Source organism: Heterodontus francisci, chromosome 18 (genome assembly GCF_036365525.1).
Source record: "Heterodontus francisci isolate sHetFra1 chromosome 18, sHetFra1.hap1, whole genome shotgun sequence".
Lineage (NCBI taxonomy): Eukaryota > Metazoa > Chordata > Chondrichthyes > Heterodontiformes > Heterodontidae > Heterodontus > Heterodontus francisci.
This window is the reverse complement of record NC_090388.1, coordinates 54,302,419-54,321,381: the sequence shown is the minus strand read 5'-3', so window position 1 is coordinate 54,321,381 and position 18,963 is coordinate 54,302,419. Positions and strand designations below refer to the sequence as shown.

At 47.8% G+C, this 18,963-nt stretch overlaps 1 protein-coding gene across 1 annotated transcript in view; it reads right to left on the bottom strand.

Moving 5' to 3' along the window:
- cacna2d4a (calcium channel, voltage-dependent, alpha 2/delta subunit 4a) overlaps positions 1–18,963 on the bottom strand; it is a 695,670-nt gene that overhangs the window by 405,178 nt on the left and 271,529 nt on the right. The window contains 2 exon segments of the mRNA XM_068051265.1: positions 5,480–5,577; positions 14,823–14,868. Coding sequence (XP_067907366.1) covers positions 5,480–5,577; positions 14,823–14,868 — 144 coding nt within the window.

Below are 18,963 nucleotides of genomic sequence, written 5' to 3'. Positions count from 1 at the left end.
GTGGTGCAATAGACTACATTTCATACATGATTTAGACGTGAATATAGGAGGTATGATCAGTAAGTTCGCAGATAACATGAAAATTGGTGATGTCGTAAATAGGGAGAAGGAAAGCCTTAGATTACAGGACGATATAGATGGGCTGGTAAGATGGGCAGAGCAGTAGCAAATGGAATTTAATCCTGAGAACTGTAAGGTGATGCATTTTGGGAGGACTAACAAGGCAAGGGAATATACAATGGGTGGTAGGACCCTAGGAAGTACAGAGGGCCAGTGGGACCTTGGTGTATTTGTCCATAGAAGGCAGCAGCACAGGTAGGTAAGTTGGTTAGGAAGGCATATGGGATACTTGCCTTTATTAGCTGAGGCATAGAATATAAGAGCAGGGAGGTTATGATGGAGCTGTATAAAACGCTAGTTCGGCCACAGCTGGAGTACTATGTACAGTTCTGGTCACCGCACTATAGGAAGGATGTGATTGAACTGGAGAGGGTGCAGAGGAGATTCACCAGGATGTTGCCTCGGCTGGAGCATTTCAGCTATGAAGAGAGACTGGATAGTCCAGGGTTGTTTTCCTTGGAGCAGAGAAGGCTAATGGGGGGCCTGATTGAGGTATACAAAATTATGAAGGTCATTGATAGGATAGATAGGAAGAAACTTTTTCCCTTAGCGGAGGGATCAATAACAAGGGGGCATAGATTTAAGGTAAGGGGCAGGAGGTTTAGAGGGGATTTGAGGAAAATAAATTTCACCCAGAGGGTGGTTGGAATCTGGAACACACTGCCTGAAGGGGTGGTAGAAGCAGGAATCTTCACAACATTTAAGAAGTATTTAGATGAGCACTTGAAATGCCATCGCATACAAGGCTATGGGCCAAGTGCTGGAAAATGGGATTAGAATAGATAGGTGCTTGATGGCTGGCACAGACACGATGGGCCAAAGGGCCTGTTTCTGTGCTGTATAACTCTATGACTCTCTATGACTATTTCATTTCATAATTTAGGCAACGATATGACAAAAGACTATAAACTATCACCCAGAGATACCCAAGTGCAGCTAGGATTTGCTTGAGCGCTTTCGGGTGCTCCTACATTGTGCTCTCCCTGTGCAAGCAGCTGATGTGGGGGCAGGCTGCTTACCTTTCTGCTCCATTGCTTTCGATGACTGTGGTCATTTGCTGGTTGCCTGAGGTCGAGAGAGCCCCGGCACATGGTGTGCCTCCTGAACCTGTGCAGGAGCTGCTTCTGACTTTGCAACCCAATGAGGCATGGGTATCATGGTCAGAGAGGTTGAGGACCTGCTGTCCATGCCAGGAGTGCCTTAAGAGGAGCCCCCAGAGACATTAGGCAGCTGCTCCTCTACCCTTTCATGGCACACAGACCAGCATGCTAACCTGAGGAGCATGAACATCTGGCAAGGACTCCAGGCATCTCATGTCCCTCTCGTCCAGCCATTGCTCCACAGAGCTCAGGGAAGAGCACATGCAGGTCAGCGCGACATTTCCTGCATCCACTGGGTGGTATGCTGGATATGGCTCTCCATGAGGGTCTCCACTCTCTCAATGGAGGAGGCCATGCACGCATATGGCACTCATAGCCTGAACATGGGTGCAGAAAGCCTCTGGGATCTGTGACAGATGCCCATGTCCCTCGTGCTGCAGCTCCAGCATCTGCCATGTCACCAGACTGAAGCTGAGCATTGCCGTGCGCTTCCACAGTCCTCTGAATGTGAGTGGCTGCAACTGTCACTACCTCCATCAGCTGTTCGGGTGCGCGTGTGCTGTGCTCACCAGATGGCTCCACTATTCCTACACACGATCGAATGCCCACCAACATGAGAGTATCTGTGCTGGTGGAGGTTGCTGTTGAATGCTGTGATGCTGCCTCCTCAGATGTATGTCTCCTGCTCCTCTGAGGTGTCAAGCTCTCCCAGAGGTGCGGCTGCTGCCTCATCTTCTACTTGACCTGCGACCAGGTTTGTCATGATGGCCCAAATACAGATGGTACAATGGACTGCCACAGAATGCAAGCATCATGACCTCTGCCAGGATATTGGGCATTGACCTGCACAACATGTTGCTGCATGTTGAGGGAGTGGAATCCCTTGCAGATGCAGTACATGTCAGAGTTGACATGTGTTGCCCACAAAGCGATGTATGTGCAATCAATGGCATCCTGCACCATGGGGAAGCCTGCAATCCTCGCAAACCTAAGTGCTCGCTCCACCTCCTTCTCTGTAGCAAGAGTGTAAGACATGTGATTAGCTGTCTTGGCATACAAAACCTCTGTGATCTCCCTTATGCAGCAATGGACAGCAAACTGCGAGATGCTGCAAATTTCGCCTGCGCCAGCCTGGAAGTAGCCAGATGCATAAAAGTTCATGGCCATGGTCACCTTCACATGCACTGGCAATGCTGTCCTTGTTGTGCTGAGGTTGTACTTCTGGTTGCAGCAGGTGGCAGATTTCAGTGAGGACATCCTTACTGAAGTGCAGATGGCTGACACACTGTTCCTGGCTGAGGATCAAGTGAATTGCTCCCTGAACACCAGGGGCAGATATGGCCTCCCGCTGAGAGCCTTTCTCCTCCCCTCCTCCTCTTCCCACTTCCCAGCAGCTTGCCCTGCTTTGTGTCACCTCTGCTTATTCTCCCCTTCAAAGGGAATGATACTACCATACCCATGTCTGGGGGCATATGGTTTGTGCAGAATTCTTGGAGCCAGGACAAAGTCCTTCAGCAAGTGCCATTCCACTCCCTGTAGAATTTAGCAACATGACAGAACTCTAGAAACCACCAAACACTTTTACAATTGCAGCAGTTGCTGGAGCAAATCAATCAGCAACTCAACTGAAAGTGGTTGATGTTCCCTTTAAATAGGAATCATGGAGGATCCTTCCTGATGCTGAACACATGTGGAGCAGTTCTTGTTTAAGAGACGGCATTAGCTAAAGCCTTGAGCTCCAAAAAAATAGGGTTGGCATCAAATCAGTGTCACACACTGATTAAGATCACAATCTCTCTACTCTGCATATTTCCAGTGGATGTACTCTGCACACACGCTAATGTCCTTGCCAAAATGGCCTCTGGTGTGGCTCGTACGAGGGGTTGGATTTTACAGATCCCCTGACATCGGTGGTCGTGACGGGACGTTCCGGAAAAAGGCTCTGGGAGAGGCCATGGGCCTCAACGATGGGAAGGCCCTGCCCCATATTGCCGACAGTAGCGGGGCCTCATGGTGGTCACCCACCGCCCTCCCCACCGCCGCTCAGAGATGGGACCAAAATTTACATAGTCAAAAAAATGTCGATCAATGAATTAAATACTTACCCACTTCCGACATCCGTTCCGGTGCCATATTGGTGGTAGTGGCCGGCACTCCCGTGCCTTTGGATCTCGGTTCTGAGATCTGATGTGGGACACTGATGGGGAGGAGGGAGCAGGTAGGTATTTCAGTGCGCAAGGAGGGGAGTGGGCCCAAACTAATGTGATTGGTGGAGGGGATGGTGGGAAGCGGTAAAGTTAAAAGTTTGTGAACTTTGTGTGGGGGGCAGTGGGGGAAGGTCAGGTACACAAGGTGAGTATTTTGGGGGGGGGGCAGAGGGCAAGGAATTAGTGTATTGTTATTCGGGGGGTGGTGGAAGGGGGGCTGGAAACATGTATGTAATTTATTTCAATACATTTTAATGAACTATCCCTTTAAAATTTAAATTGTAATGATAGGGCTTGAAGCTCTTCAAAAATGGCATTGGTGCCTGTGCAGTGGTGCCTGACGCCATTGCCGGGGACTGACTGCCTGCCCCCTGCACGTCATCGGGGGGTGCAGTTCGCCCCGGCCACGTAAATGAGCCGCCGTGTTTAATATCGCAGCGGCTCCGCAGAGTAAAGCTTGCGTGTGGGAGCTGCAATTTTTTATGGCGCAACATAAAATTCAGCCCCAGAAGGGTGCACGTGCTCCACAGACTCTATTTTGGGGCCAAAACGGCAGTCTTTGCACTAGCAAACCAAGAGCTAAGGAACCAAATTCTGCATCTGCTGTCTATAACACAAGCCTCATTATAACACTTCTATCCTGGGAGCTCTAATATAACTTGCTTATGTATTAGTCTTTCCTTTGCCACACATAGGAGCTGCCACTTCAGAAAACATGCTGGGCAATTATGGATAAATGAACATTTTCTATATAATTCATTTGGAAGTGAAGACAGCAGCTAAGTATAGGTGTAAGCAGAACCCGAACTGCATAAACTACTTGTTATATTTTGAAGCATTTACCTCTACAATGAGAATGTCAATGTGTCAGACCTCTTGGCTCATAATTTGCTGTCAAAATAACCTCCAGCTAATAGCATTGCCCTTATTTATGCATAAATGGCACAGGAACATCAAGTGAGGGCATATGTACAGTTAAACATGGAAATTGAAAAGTTCCTGTCCAAGTGTATCACTCCACTATCTGTGAAAACAGCATCTTGCTATCTGTCTAGCCATTGAAATACATTGAATGGCGTGAAGTGGCTGTACTTGTGCAGTAGATAGAAATGAAACTCACCACAGAAAGTTAAGTTCTGTCCATTTCAGTCCATGTACCCTTTAACTGACATGTTAAATGTTAACTATTGCCTCTCTGGTACTGAAAATTAACTATTACAAGTGTGGAATCACATTCCTTCAGGATTTAATTGTTGTTGGATATTTTTAAAAGGTCAAATTTAAAAATACAATTTTTTTAGAAACACTTTTCCTCTGTCTCTTCTTTCTCGCTCTCTTAATCCTATATTCTTTCCTTCTCTTTATTTCTCTTTCTGTACCTGATTTGACATTGAATTCACCCACTCTAACTTACGATCTCTTCTCAGTCTTTCTCATATGGTTAAATTCACAATCCTTCAATCTAACTAGTTAAGGAAATATGCTTGCCATGTTTACTCATGTCCCAGATGCTGTTCCCCTCACTGCAACATTAGCTGCTAGCACTTTTCATCAATCTGGCATGCAAAAATTTATAGAACCTAAATACACAAGACTAACTAATGGCAGGCATTGTTAGATGCTGTGCCACAGCAAATTATGGCCCCTTATGTTCTGGAACTTACAGCATAGCAGCTCTAGCATGTGGGAATTACACTGTATATTTCCTGTCAATATCAAAGAAAGCCATCTCAACTACTGTTATTTTAACACATTAACTTCCAGACTCCTGCCAGATCCAGATCTCTTGTTGCATGCCACCCAGGGACTAAATATTCATTGAGCACCAAAGGAAAATCTCCCTCAAGACATTTAGAAGTTTAGATTCGCGTACCATTTCATATCAACTAGCCGCTTAATAGGCAAAGCTTCACTGAGCCTTTCCTGTATTCAGTGTCTTTCAACTGATGACGCTGGGCATCTTATTTTGATGAGAAACATATTGAGTTTGGCAATCTATTCTGCTGCTGTCGTACAAATAAATTGATAAGTTTTAGAAAATATTGTACTCACATTCCAGATCTGGTTCCTCTCCAGAAAGATAGCGAATTACAGCCTCTTTTTGCGATAGTTTGCGGTGGGCTGCATCAATGTCGGTTACACAATAAATCCTGTCAGGAAGGGAAAAGCAAAGACCCCTTCAGTTACAGTACAATTTTAACCGAAGTCTGAATTTTTATGTCCATCAGGTTTCAGAAACATATTACAGCATCAGATAACTTCAAACATGACATCTCACTAATAAATGGATGTATAAAATAATAATTGGAACAATTTGTTTAAATCACTGGGGTGTATTTAATATAGCATGCCATAATTAGTCACGATTCATTGGTAGCACTCTTGCCTTTGATCAGAAGGTCACTAGTTCAAGCCCCACGCCATGAATTGAGCACATGATCTAGGCTGACACTTCAGTACGGTACTGAGAGAGTACTGCACTGCTGCAGATGACATGAAACACAATGTATGAATTAAAGTTTGCTCTTTCTTTTTCTAATACAGACCTGTTCAAGACTTGCTAAAAGGAAACTTGATTCTATGTAATGGAATAAAAACATAAGAACATTAGAAATAGGAGCAGGAGTGGGCTATTAAGCTCCTCTGCCATTCAATAAGATCATGGCTAATCTGATCTTGGCCTGTTTCCTGCCTGTTTCCCATAACCTTTGAATTCCCTATAGTCAAGAATCTGTCTATCTCAGCCATGATAGTCAATATGTCAGCCTACACTGCTCTCTGATGTAGTGAGTTCTAAAGATTCATGACCCTCGAAGAGAAGAAGTTGTTCCGGTTGGGGGCAAGCCCGCCTCCACTTGGCCTGGAAGCCAAGCAGTGATTTTATGTCGCCCAGGCCCTTAATTGGCATTGGGTGGGACTTCCGCCCCTCTGTGGCAGAAATTCCTGCCCCCAACAGCTGTCAGCCAATCAGTGAGCTGGCAGCTCTCAGTCCCAGCAGCAGCCACTGGGAGTGGTGGCCGCTGATTGGACTGCACCCAGTGTGAGGAGCAGAAATGGAGGAAGCCCAAAAATAGAAGTAAGTGTGTGGGGCCTCGCCAGGGACAATCGACCAGGCCCCGAGGCAAGGTGGGGGAGGGTCAGTTGAGGAGGGTGGAATGTGCTACAGTGCTTGTGCCGTGGGGGGGGGGGGGTGTCCGATCAGAAGGGCCCCCCTGCCCAGCCCGCAAGGAGGTCACTAGGTTTAACTGGGCAGCCTCCTGATGTGCTGAGCCACTCGCCCGCCGCTGGTAAAATACCAGTGGCAGCAGGAGGAGGCCCTTAAGTGGCAATTAATTGGCCACTTAGGGGCCTTAATTGGCCTGGGGCAGGTGAGCCATTTGTCACCATTGCCACTGCTCGTAAAATTGCAGTGGGGACAGGAAAACGACGGGAACGGCAACGCCCGTCTCCCACTCAATTTTACGACCACCGCCCTCCCATTCCAGCCCTCTCCCATGGGGGTGTAAAATTCCAACTCTTTTGTCCTTTAATGTCTCCCATCTTCTGCCCTATCACAGTCCTTCCCTTTTCTTCTTTTTCCATGCTCCCCCATTTGAGCTACTTAAAACCTATTATATTTTTAACTTTTCCCAGTTCTGATGAAGGGTCATCGACTTGAAACATTAACTCTGTTTCTCTCCCCACAGATGATGTCAGACCTGCTGAGTACTTCCAACATTTTCTGTTTTTATTTCTCTCAGCATTTACCCTGTCAAGCTCCCTCAGAATCTTATATGTTTCAATAAGACCACCTTTCATTCTTCTAAACTCCAATGAGTATAGGCCCAACCTGCTCAACCTTTCCTCATAAGACAACACCTTCATCTCATGTTCAACCTCGTAAACCTTCTATGAACTGCTTCCAATGCAAGTATATCCCTTCTTAAATAAGGAGACCAAAACTGCATGCAGTACTCTAGGTCTGGTCTCATCAATGTCCTGTACAGTGGTAGCAAGACTTCCCTACTTTTATACTCCATCCCCCTCGCAATAAAGGGCAACATTCCATTTGCCTTCTTAATTACTTGCTGTCCCTGCATGCTAACCTTTTGCGTTTCATGTACGAGGACACCCAGATCCCACTGTACCACAGCATCATAGAGTCATAGAGTCATACAGCAGGGTTAATGTTTGGGACAGTGTGACTAACACCTCCCACTGTGATGAGGTCAGAGTTCACATGTGGCAGGTGCTGGCGCCACATTTAAAAGGCTGCCAGCCCTGCACCTGTAGTATAAGAGTCTGAAAGGGTTAATGTTTGACACAGTGTGAGTAACACCTCCCACTGTGATGAGGTCAGAGTTCACATGTGGTAGAGACTCAAGAAGGAGAAACAGCATCTTGTCAGCAGAGGGTCAGACCTGCCTAAGAGAAAGTGTAAATAGTTCCTGAAATGTAATAAATGAGTTATTGTTTAAAACCTTACAAAGACTCAGAGATCTCTACAAGTTAAAGGAATCAAACTTATCTCCTCGTAGCAACAATATACAACAGCATCTACTGCTGACTGCCTGCTATTGACTGCTGTCTGTCTGCTTTTGACTGCTGACTACCTGCTATTTGCTGCTGTCTGCCTGCTATTGACTGCTGACTACCTGCTATTTACCACTGTCTTCCTGCTATTGACTGCTGACTACCTGCTATTTACTGCTATTGACTGCTGACTACCTGCTATTTGCTGCTTATGCCTGCTATTGACTGCTGACTACCTGCTATTTACTGCTTATGTCTAATATTGACTGCTGACTACCTGCCATTTACTGCTGTCTGCCTGCTATTGACTGCTGACGACCTGCTATTGACTGCTGTCTGCCTGCTATTGACTGCTGACGACCTGCTATTGACTGCTGTCTGCCTGCTATTGACTGCTGACTACCTGCTATTTATTGCTCATGCCTGCTATTGACTGCTGACTACCTGCGACTGACTGCTGACTGCCTGCTATTTACTGCTGTCTGCTTGCTATTGACTGCTGATTGCTTGCCTGTATCTGTTGCTGACTGCCTGCCATTGACAGCTGCCTGCCATTGACAGCTGACTGCCTGCGTGCCATTGTCTGCTGTCTGCCTACAACTGACAGCTGACTGCCTGGCATTGAATGCTGACTGCCTGCCTGGACAGCTGAACATTTAAAGGAAACCTGTAGCCACAATGGAAGAAGAACAACCCCAGGTGGCTCCGTGGTTCAGTAATGACCCCTCCAGGCTACAAGGGCAAAGCGGGAGGTCCTTTTCCCCAGGGATGGGAGCAGGAAGAATGGCCCAACACCAAGCAAGTCAGGATGGAGATTGCAGCAGCCGTGGGATCACTCCAGGAACCTGGATACAGTGCCGTAAGTGCTTCAATGTCCTTTATTCGGTCTGCCAAGGTGAGCAATCCATACCACAGTGGCGCAGTGGTTAGCACCGCAGCCTCACAGCTCCAGCGACCCGGGTTCAATTCTGGGTACTGCCTGTGTGGAGTTTGCAAGTTCTCCCTGTGTCTGCGTGGGTTTCCTCCGGGTGCTCCGGTTTCCTCCCACATGCCAAAGACTTGCAGGTTGATAGGTTAATTGGCCATTATAAATTGCCCCTAGTATAGGTAGGTGGTAGGGAAATATAGGGACAGGTGGGGATGTGGTAGGAATGTGGGATTACTGTAGGATTAGTATAAATGGGTGGTTGATGGTCGGCACAGACTCGGTGAGCCGAAGGGCCTGTTTCAGTGCTGTATCTCTAAACCTCTTTTCCTTTGGGCCTTGCATGTCGCAATGGAAAGGGAGTGCCCCCCCCACCCAGTCAGTGACAATGGGGCTAGGCAGTAGCATATGCTACCAGGGCATAGCTGCATCTCGGTGAGAGGCACCTAGCTGTTATTGCTGACACCCACAAGGTCCCTCGAGAGTGGTTGCATCTAGGAAGCATTCATGTACCCCCACCATGGACAGCTGGTCTCCCCCCAGCAAAGGTGCTGTGCTTGTCTCCATGGGGAAACTGTGTTCATCTATGTGCTTGCAGGAGAACACAGCCCATAACATAAAGGAAAGGGCTGAGACAGGTGAATGGGTGCCATTTCTTTCCATCCTGACGTCCATGGAGGAAGAGGCCTTAGAGGTGGCAGGATAGCATGGTGGCTGCTCCATTGCTGATGATGAGGCAGGAGTGCCCACCCAAGAGGGTGAGTGGACAAGTGTAGGGGCACAAGGGTACATCTGGCACACACGAGACATAGTGTCCATGTGTCCACCACTGGACAGATGGAGCTCCACAGTAGAGAATAGTTGGAATGATGCATTGGGAAGCCCATAATCCTTCAACCTATCTGTTCTCTCATTCAGGTCCAGATCTGGCCAAGGAGCAGAGAGCAGGAGAGAGCTGCCGCCTCTGAGGAGGAGGAGGGAGACTCAGAGGATGCACCATCACATCATTTTCCACCACCAGCACAGATACTCTCACAACGGTGGGTATCAATTCACGCATAGATTCGGGTACAGAACCTGGTGAGCACAGCACAGACATGCCAGAGCAGCTGACGGAAGCTGTGACACCCAAGGGCACTGACAGTTGGAGGACTGTGGGAGGTCAGGCCGATGCTGAGGCCGGGCTGATGACATGCCTCTGGAGTCGTCAGCAACATGGACAATGCTGCAACTGCTGCATGAGGTAAGGGAACATCTGGCGGAGTTTCCAGTGGCTATGTGCACCCAAGCTCGGAAGATGGAGGAGTCCATCCAGACCTTGAGTGCTGCCATGTCTCTGGTGTGTGCATATGAACATGCGTACATAGGAATTAGGAGCAGGAGTAGGCCACTCGGCCCCTCGAGCCTGCTCCGTCATTCAATAAGATCATGGCTGATCTGATTGCAACCTCAACTCCACATTCCCGCCTACCCACAATAACCTTTCACCCCTTGCTTATCAAGAATCTATCTACCTCTGCCTTAAAAATATTTAAAGACTCTGCTTCCACTGCATTTTGAGGAAGAGAGTTCCAAAGATTCACGACCCTCTGAGAGAAAAAATTTCCCCTCATCTCTATCTTAAATGGGTGACCCCTAATTTTTAAATAGTGACCCTAGTTCTAGATTCTCCCACAAGGGGAAACATCCTTTCCACATCCACCCTGTCAAGATCCCTCAAGATCTTATATGTTTCAATCAAGTCACCTCTTACTCTTCTAAACTCCAGCGGATACAAGCCTAACCTGTCCAATCTTTCCTCATAAGACAACGCGCCCATTCCAGGTATTAGTCTTGTAAACTTTCTCTGAACTGCTTCCAACACATTTACATCCTTCCTTAAATAAGGAGACCAATACTGTACACAGTACTCCAGATATGGTCTCACCAATACCCTGTTTAGCTGAAGCATAACCTCCCTACATTTGTATTCAATTCCCCTTGCAATAACCAATAACATCCTATTAGCTTTCCTAATTACTCGCTGAACCTGCGTACTAACCTTTTGTGATTCATGCACTAGGATACCCAGATCCCTCTTCATCTCAGAGCTCTGCAATCTTTCACCATTTAGATATGCTTCTTTTTCATTCTTCCTGCCAAAATGGACAATTTCACATTTTTCCACATTATACTCCATTTGCCAGATCTTTGCCCACTCACTTAACCTATCTATATCCCTTGTAGCCTCCTTATGTCCTCTTCACAAGTTACTTTACGACCTATCGTTGTGTCATCAACAAATTTAGCAACCATACCTTCAGTCCCTTCATCCAAGTCATTTATATAGATTGTAAAAAGTTGAGGCCCTAGCACTGATTCTCTGGGGTACATCACTTGTTACATCTTGCCAAGCAGTGCTTGGCTTCTTTCTTCGAGAGATTGGCAACCATCATAATGAGGCAGATCCAGAAGACCAATGAGTGGATGCCAGAGATGTGCACTGACCTGCATGCCATTGACTTGTCCATGAGCTCTATGGAGCAGTGGCAAGGTGAGGAACTCAAAAGGGATTACAAAGGTTGGAGGACCATGAAACCCCTCTTTGAGTCTCCAGTTCACTGGTGGGAGGCGATCAAGGAGAACATCAAGAGGTTCTTTATCTTCAAAGATGTTCAGAGGGCAAGAGAGAGACAGAGAGAAATGTCCTGACTCCAGAGAAGTATGCAAAATCTGCTCCGGCTGCAGACAATGGGGGTCGAGGTCAAGGAGGGCCTCCATGAGGTGAAGAGCCAGCAGGCCTCACTCTTTGCCACGGAGGCCTCCAAGATCATCTTCCAGTCCAGAGTCCGCTCCATTGAGCAGGATGAGACGTGCTCGCGTTACTTCTTCCAAAAGGTACAGAGAGAGAGCTCTGTTATCAGCAGCCTGAAGGAAGAGGATGGCTCGGTGACGTCTTCGCAGTCCGGCATACTAAGGATCAGCAAATCCTTTTACGCTGGGCTGTATGACGCGAAGCCCACAGACAGCAGAGCCTCCCAGTCCTTCCTGTCATCTATCACAGAGGTCTTAGATGACGGCATGAGGGAGAGACTGGACAAGCCGCTAACTCTGGACGAGCTGACAAAGGCCGTCAAGTCCTTCAAGACGAGTAAAACTCCCGGAAGCGATGGCTTACCGGTTGTGTTGTATTCGGCCCTGTGGGACTGGGTCGGCCCTGACCTGCTGGAAGTATACGAGAGTATGCTCCTGGCCGGCAGCATGTCAGAATCCACGAGGAAAGGATCATCACCCTCATCTACAAGCAGAAGGGGGAGAGGGCAGAAATCAGAAATTGGTGGCCCATCTCACTGCTTAATGCTGACTACAAGATTCTGTCCAAAGTCATAGCCAGTCGAGTCAAGTCTGCTCTGGAGTTGGTGATCCACCCTGATCAGACCTGTACTATACGCAGCAGGAAGATCTTTGATAGTCTTGCGCTACTCAGGGATATGATCGCCTATGTACGGGACAGGAGGGTGGACACCTGCCTCATCAGCCTGGACCAGGAGAAGGCTTTTAACAGGATAGTGCACACCTACATGATGGACGTGCTTTTCAAAATGGGATTTGGGGAGGGAATCTGCAATTGGATCAAACTGCTCTTCACAAACATCAGTAGCACAGTCTCAATCAATGGGTGGGAATCAGAAAGTTTCCCGATCCAATCTGGAGTCAGACAGGGCTGTCCTCTCTCCCCTGTCTTGTTTGTTTGCTATATTGAACCCTTTGCTGAGTCTATTAGGAAGGATGCGAGCATAAGGGGGGGTGACAATCCCAGGCAGTGGAGGCACTCAGGTTAAAACCTCCCTGTACATGGATGATGTTGCCGTCTTCTGCTCGGACCCGCTGTCTGTGCGCAGACTGATGAGCATCTGCGACCAGTTCGAATTGGCCTCGGGAGCCAAAGTTAACCATGGCAAGAGCGAGGCCATGTTCGTTGGGAACTGGGCTGACCGATCCTTTGTACCCCTTCACCGTCAGGTCAGACTACCTGAAGGTGCTGGGAATATGGTTCGGAAGGGCCTGGGCGTGCACCAAAACCTGGAAGGAGCGAGTAGCCAGGGTACAACACAAGCTGAGCATGTGGGAGCAGCGATCTCTCTCCATTATGGGTAAGAACCTAGTCATCAGGTGTGAGGCGCTCACGTTGTTGCAGTATGTGGCGCAGGTCTGGCCCATACCCCACTCCTGCGCTGTGGCGGTCATCCGAGCCATTTTCCGCTTCATCTGGGGATCCAAAATGGACCAGGTCCGGAGGGACACGATGTTCAAACCTCTGGATAAGGGCGGGAAAAATGTACCCAGCATCGCCCTCATCCTGATGACTACCTTCGTGTACAGCTGTGTGTAGACCTCCAGTACGCAAACTCCAAGTGTCACTACGTGCTGAGGTTCTATCTGTCCCCGGTGTTGCGAAGGATGGGCCTGGTCACATTGCCGCAGAACGCTCCATCCAGTTGGACTGTGCCGTATCACCTATCCTTCATGGAACAGTTTCTGTGGAAAAACACCTTTGACCACCAATCCATCAGGCAGTGGTCCGCACAGAATGTCCCCAAGGCCCTACGGGAAAAGGAGATGGTGGATCATGTCGGATGGTTCCCCGAGCAGACTGCCAAAGTCATTTGGCGGAATGCCTCATCACCAGAACTTTCAAACAAGCACCAAGATGTAGCTTGGCTGGTGGTTAGAAGAGCACTCCGCATTAGATCCTTCCTGCATGCCCGAAGTGGTTTGTTGTGCACTGCACAACCTGGTGCTGCTGAACAATGAGGATGTCATGGATCATGAAGCCTCCTCTGACAATGAGGATGTGGAGGAGGCTGCTGACCAGGCGATGCAAGATGAAGGACCCCAGGGACCACGGCAAGGCGCAATGAGATACATGCAAGGGAGGCACGGGACGCGCTTTTACATAGACGTTTCATTTGACCTTTACTACCAGCTGGAGAAATAGCAATAAAGCCTTACCTTTATGCAGCCCTTTATCTGCACTGTTCTTTACATCCTTTGCTGTATTCTAAAATCCTCCCAATCCTCAGGTTTACTACTATTTCTGGCAAATTTATAGGCCTTTTCTTTTAATCTTGTACAATCTTTAACTTCCTTTGTTAGCCACAGTTGACTTCCTTTACTTTTGGGGTTTTGTGCCTTGAAGGAATGTATAGTTACTGTAAACTATGTAACAATTCTTTGAAGACTATCCATTGTCTATGCACTTGTCATACCTTTTAATGTATTTTCCCAATTCACCTCAGCCAATTTGCCCCTCATACCTTTATAATTTCCTTTGTTCAAATTTAACACCCTGGCTTCATATTGAACTACCTCACTTTCAAACAATGTAAAATTCTATCATATTTTGGTCTCTCATCCCTAAAGGTTCTGCTAGATATTAAACCTCATGTTAATTAAACAATTAATTAAATACCTTGGCTAGCTCAGTTCATCGCATTCTCACCTCTAAGACAGAAGATTGCAAATTCCAGTCCCACTCCAGGGACTTGATCACAAAATCTGACACTCCAATCTGGTACTGAGAGTTGCTGCACTGTCAGAGGTACCACCTTTCTGATGAGGCATTAAACCAAGGCCTCAACTCCCCTCTGAGGTGGACATAAAAGATCCCATGACACTATTTTGATGATCAGGGACCTTCTCCCTGGTGTCCCTCAACAAACACTTAAAAACAAAATTGGCCATTGTCACATTGCAGTATGTGGGCCCTTGCTATGTGTAAATTGGCTCTGTATTCCTACATTACATTAAAATGTTTCAGGACATCCTGAGATTGTGAAAGGCACTCTATAAATGCAACTCTTTCTTTTCTTGTTCTATGAATACTAATCACAAATAAGCAACAATAGAATGCTAGCCTGCTTGGCTGCAGTCTTATAGGAATGTGGAGCCTATAGCATGTTGTCAATACCATCTTACCATTCATTTGCAAGTGTCAGGTCAGGCTGGACAATGTCATGCAACCCTGAAATTTAAAATAAAAGTAAATTAGTGATTCAAAATTAGTCTATGGGTGGAATCTTATGAGTGCCACAGTGTTCCCGATGGTGGGACTGGAAGTTATTGTAACTTCCGCTCCCGCAGCAAATCCCGTTGCCCACAGGATTTTGTATTTAAATTAGCCATGCAGCAACGGGCACAGGGAACATATGGGATCATGCGGCGGGGGCAGCCTTTCATTGGTGGAACCCACCATCACTGCCCCAAGCGACATGATCACCACAGATTTAAAACATTCTGTGCTTGCAGCCTCCAGGATCAGCAGCCTTCCTTTCATGTAAGTATCTTCAGAATAATTTAAATTGAAGCTTTCACTTAAATCCAAGTGTTTTGCCTCCCTTATTTTGTGAAAGTTACCACCAACTTCATATCATTTATTTTCCCTTCAGCCAAAGTGAATCAAATGGCAGCCAGCAGGCAGTATCCTGTCCCACGGTTCAGTGATGCCTCCCTGCAGGTTCTCCTCCAGGTGGAGGTCCTCTTCCCTGCAGCTGGAGTGCGCAGACCCTCTCACCTCATCAAGGCAACCTGGATGGAGATAGCAGAGGAGGTCACAAACTGTGGGGTAACTCTTTGTACATGGGTACGGTGCCGCAAGCAACTCAATGACTTGCTCAGATCAACGAGGGTAAGTGGTCCTGGCGAGGCTGCTCCATTGATTTCTTCCATGGCTCTGTATCTTCAAGGCGGAGGGTATGCAAGGAATGCAGTGGAATTCGTGAGCAGCCTTGGTGCCATTTACTAAATGATGAAGATTGGCATTGTTTATGTCCTTGGATGTGTAGTGTGAAAGCCAATGCAGAATGAGTAATGTTGATGCATGTGTGCAATGGTTGTGATGCATTATTTGCCATGCCATTACATCTGCACTGTCTGTTGCAGGATAAACAAAGCCATAACCAGTCCGAGCATGCTCAGAAGGGAGGAGGGGTCCCTGACATCAGGCTGATGATCGCGGCTGAGGAGGAGGCTTCAGAGATGGCGAGAGAGGAGGGAGGCACGGTGAGCGGAGATGGCCAGGGGTAGGAGCCACAAGGCATAAGGATGAAGTGTCATCTCTGCTCTTGCAACCAAATGTTGAAATTGAAGGAAATTGTGTGAACTCATGTGAAGCACATGCTTAAAGTGCCTCTGTTTGTGTCTCCACTGCATTCAAGTCGCAAAATGCCACGTGGCCCAAGAATCCTCCTCTGGGGAGGAAGAAGAGCCAATGCCCCAGTGGGTTCACTGTCACCTGCCTCATCTCTCACTTCCGCCAGCACAGATACATCCACACAGTTCACGGGGGGTTTAAGATTAGAATCTGGGTCACAAGCTGGTGTACACAGACACGTCCCAGCAGCTGAGGGAGCATGTGCCAGCTGGGTCCCCTGATAATCGAAGGACTGCTGGAGACCAGGCCCCTGCTCAGCCCCATGCTCATTATGATCCTCTGTCTGTTGCTATGTGAAGTCTGCTGGATGTGCAGCAAAGCCATGTGGAAAATATGTCAGAGATGCCTGAGGTCATGCGTGGCTTTGCGCGTGCCATGGAGGAGATGTCTATGACATCTGCCATGTCAAAGGCATTTAAGCATATGGCTTCCTCTGTAGAGAGTCTGGCGAGCTCCTTGGCGAGTCTGGTGACCACTTGAGCCATATGCGATCTGACCTGCACTCCATCGCTGTTGCCGTATTCCATGCAGCAGAGTCTAAGCAAGAGGAAGATGAGGAACCTGGACCTCCCTCCAGGTGCTCCTTCCTCTCAGGGAGATAGGCAGGTGCCATCGTACATACAGATGGAGAGCAACGTGTGCCAGCTACCCCAGAGCCTTCCTCTCAGGTCACCCCCGGGGAAAGCGGTGTCTCGTCCTCTCCCCACCCCCCACCGACAATGACCCCCTTACCTCCAGCAGGCGAGCACATGGGGGATACTCAAGCACCATTACTGCAGACCCCCAGTAGGATGGAGCCATCAAGGCCCCATTCCTCTAGAGAACACCTGCCACGGTCATCCACAGCAACAGGGCAGCACACTGAGCACACTGCCTCCACTTCAGCTGCTAATGTCAGGGTAGCACCTAGTCAGGGAGAAAAAGAAAATTGAAACAGTATTGATCACGAAGGTGATGTACAAATTGTCACGATTGCAAAGATCTATTAAAACAATTTTATTTCATGCAAAATTTGATCCACTCTCAGTAATACTTTGCTTGGTTACAGGTGGATACAAAGAGGTTTTTTGGAAGTCTATGGCAAGAACGCAATGATGTTTGCAAAGCATCTCAGGAAATGTCTAGTACCCATATCTCATTGGAATTTGAGCCTTCATTCTTCAATGATGGCTGTTTTCCTATTGATGATTAATAACCTTTTCCACTACTTTTTCTACGGTCATAATGTAACACTGCTTGCAGTGGTGTGCCGTCGCCTTCATTGTAGTCCATAGATGATTTCAAATGCCAATGACATGAAAGTGCAGCAATGCTTTGTTAAGATTGCAGTGATGAATAAGACCTCAAGCAAAAGGGAATTTCTGTGGGGAATTATTATGTTTCTCTTCCCAATGTTCCTTGATGATGTGGCTTATTGTTAGCTGAAACGTGCATAAATTAGGTTCTCCCTGATGTCCCTTGCATGTCTCTCCACGGCCCTCAATATTGAGGATGGTATCATTGTCCTCCTCCTCACCCTCTTCATAGTCATCTTCATCTGAGGAGGGCTGGTGTTCATCCTGTTCCTCTGCCTCCACAATGTTGCCATGTCTAATTGCAAGGTTGTGCAAGACACAGCAGACAATTATTCGTGACACCCTCTGTGGCGCGTACTGAAGAGCCCCTCCAGACCGGTCAAGGCAACGGAATCGCATTTTCAGCATGCCAATAGTGTATTCAATAATGGCTCTGGTGGAGCATGAGCTGTATTGTAGCTCTCTTCAGCAGTGCTTTGGGGATGACGTACTGGTGTCATCAACCATGTACAAAGGGGGTAACCCTTGTCACCCAGGATTCATCCATCCACTTTGGCTGGTTCCTTGAAAACTGTTTGCAGCTGGGAGTTCCTCAAAATATAGGAGTCATGACAGGTCCCTGGGAAACATTCTTCTGTAGTTGCAAACCAGCCGTGCGATTAAAGAGTGGAAGTCTTTGCAATTAACAAAGACAACAGGCTGCTCCCAGGGGACTCTAATGGCCACATGAGTACAGTCGAGCACCCTTTGCACTTTAGGGAAACCAGCGATGGTGCCAAAGGGTGCAGACCTTTCTGCCTGGCTGTCCTCGGCTACAGGTAAGTAGATGAAATCTGGCACATTGAAAAAGGGCATTGGTCACCTCTATGATGCACCTGTGGGTCGCAGACTGTGAGATGCCACATATGTTGCCCGTGGATCCCTGGCAGGAGCCGCTGGAGAAAAATTGAGTGCAGCAGTCACCTTGAGGACAACTGGCATGGGATTCCCACTGAAGCCGAGCAGCTGCAGGTCATGCTGCAGGATCCTACAAATTTCTGTGCCCTTTGCACATGACATCGTTAGGCATCTCAGGCATTGCCTCCCTGACATTTGAAGGTAATTTGTTCTGGTCCTGAGGATGCGATGACATGCCAGCGCCTGTCTTTGATAAGGTCGTTCCTGGATGTTATCATTAGGAGCATTCTCACCTTCCTGTTTTGCCTGTTGCTGGTGCTCAGGCATCATGAGTTGAGGGTAAAGAGCCCTCCCCTGCTCCTCCATGCACCCGATCAACCCCACCCTTTCCTCCTTGATTACCCTGCCCTGCTCCTCCTTGCACCTGATCAACCCCACCCTTCCCTCCTCTGCTCCTCCATGTAGCCCCCGCCCATGCTGTCACTGCCATGCCCTGAAATGATTCAACCTTGCTAGTGCCGAGCCTGGAGGCAAACATCCATTCCAATGCTGGCGTTAGTTTAACGCCTGAGTGAAAAAGAGAAGAGCACAGTCCTGAGACTTAACTGCGTAAATCCAACTGTTGCATGCCATATTGAAATATTTGTGAACCAGGTGGCATGGGAATATTGCTCACCCTTCACTTAATCTGGCAGGTTGGACTAAATTGTAACGA